This window comes from Olea europaea, unplaced genomic scaffold, assembly GCF_002742605.1.
Source record: "Olea europaea var. sylvestris unplaced genomic scaffold, O_europaea_v1 scaffold476, whole genome shotgun sequence".
Classification (NCBI taxonomy): Eukaryota; Viridiplantae; Streptophyta; class Magnoliopsida; order Lamiales; family Oleaceae; genus Olea; species Olea europaea.
In genome coordinates, this window is record NW_019263072.1 from 186668 (window position 1) to 195683 (window position 9016).

Below are 9016 nucleotides of genomic sequence, written 5' to 3' on the forward strand. Positions count from 1 at the left end.
AAGAAGCACGGGTTAGAGTTACGACTGCTACATGCCATAACTAAAGGCCATCCTTGGTATGGAGATTGGGGTTACGAGTTTGGTGCTGGGAGTTTTGCTTTAACACGAGTTGATTACAGAATGGCTGTTGAAGACCTGTCCTGTTTGCCCTTGTCCATATTTCTATCTCAAGGGCGAAAGCCTCGAACGCACCTTCAGGATTTGATTTCATTTTATCAGTCAATATCAGAGCGTGAACTTGTAAATGTTAGAGACCTCTTCTGCTTTTTAATGAGTTTGATCCATGATGCTCAGAAGGGTTCCTTGAGGTCTGATATTCCTCCTTGCAAGAAGCATAAAACTTGTGAATCTAGGGCCCTGTGCTCATGGACTATGAATGATATTTCACGAGTGGAAGAAGCTATGTTCAAGGTTCTGCGTGCAGTTAGTGGGTCCACCTGGGTGAGTTGGCGTGCCCTTAGAGGTGCTGTTTGCAAAGTTGGCAGTCCTGAGCTTCTGGATTATTGCCTCAAAGAGCTCAAGGGAAAACAGGCATCTCAAGGAATGGTTGTCAATGCCCGCTGCATTTCTGATTCTGGTGTGATGGAATACAGGTTGGCAATTTTGACTTCTCTTTAGCTGCATTTCTGATTCTCATATTTAAGCTGCAATGTATGAATTTGCAGCATTTGTTGAATGTTCTGTGCTTCCAGTTTTTGAACTACCTCTTCATTCTTTACGTGAGCCAATAATTTGTATTTGTTTTATATTTGGCTAAGCTCGTAGTTTTTTTCCTGCATCATCCGATGCAGACTTGAGCCAGGAAATGCACCACTGAATACCAGTTCAGCTTTGAACAGCATCCTTGTCACGCAATATCCGTGCAATGAACGGCTCCTGCAAGATCTGAGATACTTGTATGAATGCATGCTTTGTCCTGAGACAATGGTGAACCACATGCCTTCAACAAAACGAGATCTCGCAGTCAGTGCAGCTTCCACACTACGTGATTGCAAGCAATTTGTTAAAAACTTCCATCCAGAGAACATTTTTCCAGCTTCTGGATCAAAAGAAATACAACTGTTTTGTGAAGTGGAACTCACTGAACAATCTGAAGAATACATCCCTAATCCTCCACCCGAGTTGCTCGTTCTTCCCCCTGACGCCACTATTGCTGACCTCAAGCTTGAGGCAATGAAGGCCTTTCAAGAAGTGTATTTGATGTTCAGAAGGTTCCAAGCTGAAGAGCTGATGGGCTATAGCTGTGTTGATGAATCCACCCAAGTGAAGCTCTTGTTAGGGTCTGCTGAATCTGTTCGGATTCGGGGAAAGTTTATTGGAGAAAATTGTTTGAGTAGGTATAGGATGGAAAGGGGTACTGAGAGATGGATTGTGGATTGCATTTGCGGAGCCATGGACGACGATGGGGAGAGAATGCTGGCTTGTGATGTCTGTGGTGTATGGCAGCACACCAGATGTTCTTCTATACCTGATTCTGAAGCAGTGCCTACAAATTTTTATTGCTTAAGATGCAGATGCAATGGTCAAGTGATTAGAACAAGTGACAAATGCAAGGATGACGTGGTGAATGCCGTTCGTGGTGCTGCCGCTGCTGCTGCTGCTGCCGGCGGCTATGGGAAGAGCATGACGAACACTGGGGTTTCGTAATTTGTAAATATTTTCCTCGAGCTCTGGTCCGATGTGTATATATAATCAGGGTCTTGGGAGGATTCCAGTGGACGTTTGGCTTTTATGGTGGCATTTAACAAAACACCATTCCTATATGTTGATTTTGCTTGTATCCATCCTTTCGACATCTAATTGCTACTAACAAGAAGGTTTTGCCCGCGCGGGAGAGTGAACGATGTTTTCAAATGTAAATCTCTCTTCCCTTGTTATTTATTGCTCGTCTGGCAGTATTGTTGCGAGTGGAGCTTTTAGATTTAGAGCTCTGTAAGTAGCTTTTTTCAGGGAGAGTTATTGAAAAGTTGTTCTTGTTTGGTTGTCAGGTGGAGTTAATATTAAATTACTTGTTTAGCTGTATAATTTTATAGTTAGTTCGAGTATAGATTATAATTGATTTAAATTATAAATAGACAGAGATGAGTGATATTTGTGGAAAATCTGGATAAAAGAATAAGTTTGAGTTTGATGGATTATGTTTATAAATTAAATAGGTGGCAAACAGGGACTAAAATTGCTTATGCTATATACTTATGTGACTAAACTTTAATTATTTATTATATTTCATATTATTTTCATAATAATTTTTTGTTTCATATACTATTAAATTGTATCATAGTAATTTTTTGTTTCATATCCTATAAAACTTATGAAACCTAATTAATTTGCTTGGATAATTACTATAGAATTAAAAAAAAAAAAAATCTATTTATTTATTGCAATTTATGTAAAGGATAATTTAGCCAGAAAAGTTTTGTGAGTGTTGTGGACTAGTGGTACGGCTGTGAGTCACAAGAAGGCTGGCATATGGTGTTTGTGACCTCAAACGAACGAAAAGGTTGAATGAGTGGTTGGAGATGAAATTAAATGTCAATCGTCTTTTGTTTACAACACTTATATTTATTTTGAAAATTTTGTTTAAATTGATGAAAACTATCCCAATTTCACCTAAAAAAGTTATTGCGCGTTGCGCTACTACAAATTTCGTCCATCACTATATGAATTTTATCAGACTTTGAAATGATATGCAATAGTTGAAGTGAAATAAAAATGTAAGTAATGTGATAATTTTAAACAATTTGAACTTGGCTGCCCAAAATGAAACAATTCTCTAAGTTGTGTCTTTTCCAATGAAATTAAACATAGATTTGAACTATTTATTGTAGAGTCGATCGAGGACCAAATACCAATAGTCAAATTTTCAACAAAATATCTAACACTCGTGACATACAAGTTATTTACTAAGAGCCGATTTGAGCCACATTATTTGTAGAATGAGAATGAAAAATAGAACCGTTATGGACTCTACACAAGAGATAGAAATTCAAAAATGGTGGTTTGATGTGATGGATAATAGTCATATTTTTCATTTTAATGAGGTAAAAATGAGACTCAAACAGGACCTAAATCCTTTTTCTAGATCTCTTTTGACCTTTTCAAGTTTTAAATAATTTGCTTTTACTAATGAGATTTTTGAAGTCACGCAAATAAAGTCGAACAAAGTAAAGACAAATCTAATCGATTATAATCAACTAATGTTTTACATTGGATTTTGTAAATATTTTTTTAGGAAGAATTAATATTAAAAAGGTTTTTCAAGATCTTTTGCTTCTTGTTAATTCAAAATGTGTCACGTAACTATAAAAATGATTTTGTTTTGTTATACATTATTTATTTATTTGACTAAACATAATTCAAGGGTTGATTTCACTCATGGCTATCAAACTTTCCATTTTACTGTCACTATGGCCATCGAATTATCCATTTATTAATGTCATCGTGGCTACCAAATTTTATTTTGTCACAATGGCCATCGGATGATTTTGTTCATTTAAATATTTTTTAAAATTATTTATGTAAATAATCATTAAGAGCTTGAACTATTTTTATTTTTTATAATTTTTATTTCTCTAGAAGTTTTATAATCTTTTTTTTTTTTTTTAGAATTTTAGTTAGAATTTTATCTTTTTTAAAATTTTAGATTTTATTTTTTAGAATTTACTTCTTAGAATTTTAATTTTTTATAATTTTAAAAAAATTATTCGTTAAAATTTTATATTTTGAAATTTTTGAAATTTGTAATTTTTAATAATTTATTAAACCCTAATTTTCCATGTTTTGAGTGTCTTCAGATTTTTCATTGAAAATATTCAAAACGTCAAAAAATGTATTTTCAATTTTATGTTATGAATTTACTCTTGTTTTCAAAAATGAAATTTCAAAAATAATAAACCAAAGACATTGTTAGCGTTTTGCAAAATTAAAAATTGAAAATGACTTGAAAAAAACAAATCGAATGCACCCTAAAAGTTTGGAATCCATCATCAAATGGTTCAAATGTTAGGGCCCGTAGTGCTATTTAACCCATATTAGTAAGAAACAAATTAAAGGACATGATGACAATAAATGGAAAGTATGATGGTCAGGGTTGAATAACCAATTATTTATTATATCTCATACATTTTCATAAATAATATTTACTTCATGTCTTATAAAATCTATTAAAATAATTATATTAATAAAATTATGATGGCATAATTATTTTATTAAAAAAATTAAATTTATTTATATGAATTATATTTATTTCAATTATACACATTATGTGTAATTTTATATTTTAACAAATATTTAAAATTGAATAATTTAAATATATTTGATGTTTCATTAATTTAATAAGGATAATATTTTCAACATAATGTTCCGAAAAAATTGTCTTGTACAAAAACTCTTTGAATTTAACCAATAATATTAACCAAAAGGGTTGTTTGCCATTTGGAAAGGTGCTTTTGGACTTTGAAAAAACCGTACTGAACACACTTAGTGCATGTTTGGTAAAGTTTAAATTATAATTTAAATTATTTTAAATGTTTCAAAATATATTTTTATTCATATATTTCGTAAGACTCACAATTACTATTACTTATTATTCACGCATTCTGTATGACCCGCAACTTCTAAGTTCTAATCACTTTAAAAAGAAAAACTCTTAAATGTACTCTTTACAGAATCTAAAAATTAAAATTGATTTTTTTTCCCTATATTCATCTTCAACGATTTAACCAAGTAGATTTACGTTGAGCTATTGAATTTAAGGTAAATTCATCTAGGGGTCCCCCAACTTGAATTTTTTCCTATTTCATCTCCAACGAACAATTATGTGAGCTATTGAATCTAGGGATAAACTCTTCTACGGCTCCTGAATTTTTACAGTGCAACAGTCATATCCCTAACCTTTAATTTGTAGCACGTCCTAAACTTTTAACAATGTTGGCATGCGATATTGGGCTGCAGAAAAAATCGTGAAATCGCAAATCGAATTGAAACTGTTGATTTGAAATTGTTGGTTCGGGTCCACATGGACTCGCGGATTTTTTTCCCTCAAACTGAACCAAATAGTTTCAAAATGGTTTGGTTTAGGTTTCGATTTTCAAAAAACAGCACAAAATCGAATCGAGTCATTCTATAATTTTTTAATTAAAACATTAATTTTATTAACTTATAAATTTTACAGTTCATTTTTCAGTAAAAATACCAATTTGGCAATACAAATTACAATAAACCCATTTAAATAATTATATAAAGTACATTAGGTTCATCATTATTAGCTCATGGTTTAACAAGTTCACAACACATGTTTTCACCTGATATTTAAATTTAAAACTAAATTAAAATTATTCCCAAATCATATGAAATGAGAAAAAAAAATATTTTTTTAACAGTCCAAATCATAATACAACAAAACTACAACACAAATCACGTCCAAAGTTTCAAAAACCCTAACATAAACTCTCATTTCCCAAACATTGACACTTGTCTGCCATTGTTAAACGAATCGACAGTCGCTTTTTGTCTGTTAGTATGCTAATTTCTACTTGAATCGCCTCTTTCTCTCCTCTCTCAGCAAGTCTCAAATTCTCATTCAATCCATCTTTTCATCGTTCTTTTTGTTATTTATTGTTCTTGAACTTATTATATACTTGTAAGTTGTGGTTCTGATAAAAAAAATGACTATTTGTATGCTTAGATGATTAATAAACTTATTTGTGGTTTGAAAATAACGAAAGACAAAACGTATTGATTGTGTGAAAATGTTAAAGTCTTTAACTAATACTACTATTATCAATCTTTGTACATATCTAAACACATTATGTTCAATCCTTATTTAACATCTCACTAGCAAGACGAAAGGAATTTAGTCAAACTACAATAGGAGAATGTGATTCTACATCTACAAACCGCTATGTGGAAAAAAAAAATGAAGAAAGATGTATTTATTCTATTAACATCTTTTAGCAGCCAATTTTGAAAATAATTTATTTATAGATTTCATGGTAAATATGAATGTAATTTAGTATTTAACATTATTAGTTCTCGTTTAAACTTATATGTTAATTTGTTTTAAATATATTACTATAATGTCGATAAGTAAACTGCAAATTCAAACTGCAAATTATAGTTTGGTTTGATTCGAAAAATAATGATTTTGTTGATTTAAAAAAAAAAATTCAAACCGCATGAAATTATTTGAGTTGAAAATATAACACAAATCGTCCAAACCGAACCATGTTGACCCCTAATGCGATATCTCTCTTGATAGAAAACTTTGCTTAGACATTAATTGGCCATACACACACCGGATATCTAACTCAAATGGTAAAATTGTTCCCCCACCCCCCAAAAATAAAAATAAAAATAGAAGTGCAACCTTTAATAGGATTTTGAAAAGTCGCATTTTGGTTTTTATAATTTACAATAAATTTTTGAACAATTTCACCTTTTATTGTTTTTTCAAGGTAAGCATACCGTGCACACAATGTTCAAGGGTTGAAAACATTTCAATCACACTCAGTTAAACCATTAGAGGAATTTAGTTTAAATTGCATAATAAGTTGCAATTCATTCTATACTTCTCCCTACTTAAGTAGTATTTAGTTAAAATAAATTTAAGATATTCAAGTCATATGGTGAAAATTTCCGTTTGAATACACAAAATAGCATTGCTTATCAGTTGTCATAGCAAAACATTAGAACCAATCAAGTCTCGGTGTAAAAATTCTCCCTTCTAAAGACAATTGGTTTCTTTAGATTAATAGGCAGAAGTATTGATTGGATAGTAAAAAATGGTCAAGTTTCGTAAGAGAGAGAAAAAAAAAATGAAAGATGAAAATTTAAACCTTATCCATTATATGATGATGGTACAATCTAAAACCACTCAGTTGACGAAATTCACTCTTAAAGAATCTTCCGAGTTATCCGCTTAGGGAAACGGAAGGTGCTCTGAAAGGTTGATATTCTGCATACTATATACGGTATACCAAGCATTCATAAATCACCAGTGATCGTGCAAGGACGACTTAGCAAGAACTGCAAGAAGAGTCTTGTAAGATCCTTACTCTAATAAAGAGGTGGAGCACAGGTGAGATGTCATCCCAGCCCACATTAAATAATACAGCAGGAATAAGAATGTACCTCGTCGTGAACTAAGGCAACAGAGGTAATTGATAAGATCCAAGCCATGCTGAGGTTCACTAAATGCAATCTGCGTAGAGAGATCCGAGGTCTTCACCAAGATTGCTCAATGCACAACACTATAGCTAGAGAGGGCGCCAGCACAAGGCAGGCTGGACGAAGAGGTGGAAGTACATATCACCATGGCAGTACAACGTATAGCTGGGATGAATTTAACAGCAACTAGAGAAGGCAATTTTAGACCCAAAATTGGTCCATAAGGCACACAAGACGGTAGAGTAGTTGAAAATGAGTATTCTTATTTAGAAAGGGTCTATACGATTTCACAACTGTCCTTAGATCAACTGATTCAAATAGCAGTATATAAGCAATAAGGCTCAAGGGGAACATAAATAGCATTGATAATCAACAAAGACTGGATCCCGCAAGATTTTCATATCACACTACTATGTGGGTAGCAGAAATCTGTAATGGCAAACTCAACGGGACAATTGCACGGCATTTTTGAACAGCAACAAGCCTGGATATTTTCATGTAACCATGTTCTTTAAACAATAATTCAATCAAATCAAATCAACTTCCTACATTGTTCATTATTCAAGAACATATTATACAATAACCGGTAGGTTATACAATAACATAGAATGAAGACAAATAAAACATTCTCGAACATGGACACAGGTGTGATTATCCCTATTACCCATATGAAGTTCTCCTCATCATTCTCAAGAACTCCTTGTCATCAACTTCACCATCGTCTGTATCATTTCAAGAACAATTGAAGTTATACAATCAAATCATCTTCTAGAAGTGGATATAAAAAAACAGTAGACATCTTTAATATCAATTGCAATTTTGGAATATTATTGTTCTTATTTGGGGGAACCAACATGAAACAACCACAAGAACATAACCATCTGGTAGACTGGTCACAAACTCAGATAAAAGCAGGGGATGTGATAGATTTACAGCAATATTAAAACTTTCTCACATCTACCAAATGAATCATTCAGAACATTTTGAGGGAGTAAAAAATTAGTTAAAAATAGATTTCATATCCAGATTTTCAACTAAATCGAGATGCCCAATATCAGGCTCTTACCGATAAGGGTAAGCTAACCTGGTGGTTCTTCTTGGTTGAATCGAACCAAACTAGTCAATATTTGGGATCTTCTATTTCCCTATGAAAGACAACCGAGCCGTATCAAATACGGTTAGGTTCCTTTCAGTTCAAGGTTTAAGAAATCAGATAGAACAGGAATGGGTGCATTCATATTATAATAAGATTTATCTACCATTAATATTAGGTATTTATTGAAAAAGCTAAAAATTAAAAAACACAGAAAATTGTGTAATTGGCCTGAACTGCTGAAACCCAGGTCCAAGCTGAACCAGTCAGTTCATAGTTAGGGAAAACCAGAGGTAGTTCATGTTTATTAGGAGCTAGGCAACTGGGCCAAACAAGATGGTCCAGTTTGAGTGTAATATCCCAAATTTTTATTACTAGTCGTTAGATTAAAAATTAGGACTTAAACGCTATTATTAAAGTCAAATGAGCTTATTGGTTATTGACCAAATTAAATGACCTTATTAATTACTTGTCAATAGTTTGAGGACCTAAGTAAAGAGTTAATTTGAAAGATAGATGAAATTATATGTAAATATGTCATTTAGTATATGTGTAAGTTCAAAGGATCGAAATTTAGTAGCGCTACGCACAGGAATTATAGCCACAAAGTTCGGATTTTAATTATCGTGTCTCCATATGTATGTTATGATTTTCCATAATTAAATATGAAATCCAAATTCGTTATTGCTCATCTACTGAGATTTATATCTCACATGTATATGTTGAATATTTTATTGGTAATTAAAAGAGGCGGGT

At 32.3% G+C, this 9016-nt stretch overlaps 2 protein-coding genes across 3 annotated transcripts in view; one reads left to right on the forward strand and one right to left on the reverse strand.

The window, feature by feature from the left end:
- LOC111388238 (PHD finger protein At1g33420-like) overlaps positions 1-2096 on the forward strand; it is a 4811-nt gene extending 2715 nt beyond the window's left edge. Inside the window, exons 4-5 of the mRNA XM_023012926.1 lie at positions 4-593; positions 792-2096. Of these exons, the coding sequence (XP_022868694.1) occupies positions 4-593; positions 792-1647 (1446 nt within the window). The 3' untranslated portion in view covers positions 1648-2096. The remainder of the gene's footprint in view (positions 1-3; positions 594-791) is intronic.
- A 4720-nt stretch (positions 2097-6816) lies between these two features.
- The window catches only part of LOC111388225 (caltractin-like), an 11515-nt gene continuing 9315 nt past the window's right edge, over positions 6817-9016 (reverse strand). Inside the window, exons 8-10 of one of the 2 annotated variants that reach the window (XR_002701527.1) lie at positions 8252-8325; positions 7132-7889; positions 6817-7026 (exon numbers count right to left, since the gene is read on the reverse strand). Coding sequence is in view for 1 of the 2 variants with exons in the window: in XM_023012914.1 (XP_022868682.1) it covers positions 7828-7889 (62 nt within the window). In the remaining variant the exon portion in view is untranslated. Of the gene's footprint in view, positions 7027-7131; positions 7890-8251; positions 8326-9016 lie in introns of those variants that run through there. The other variant, XM_023012914.1, reaches the window with a different exon arrangement.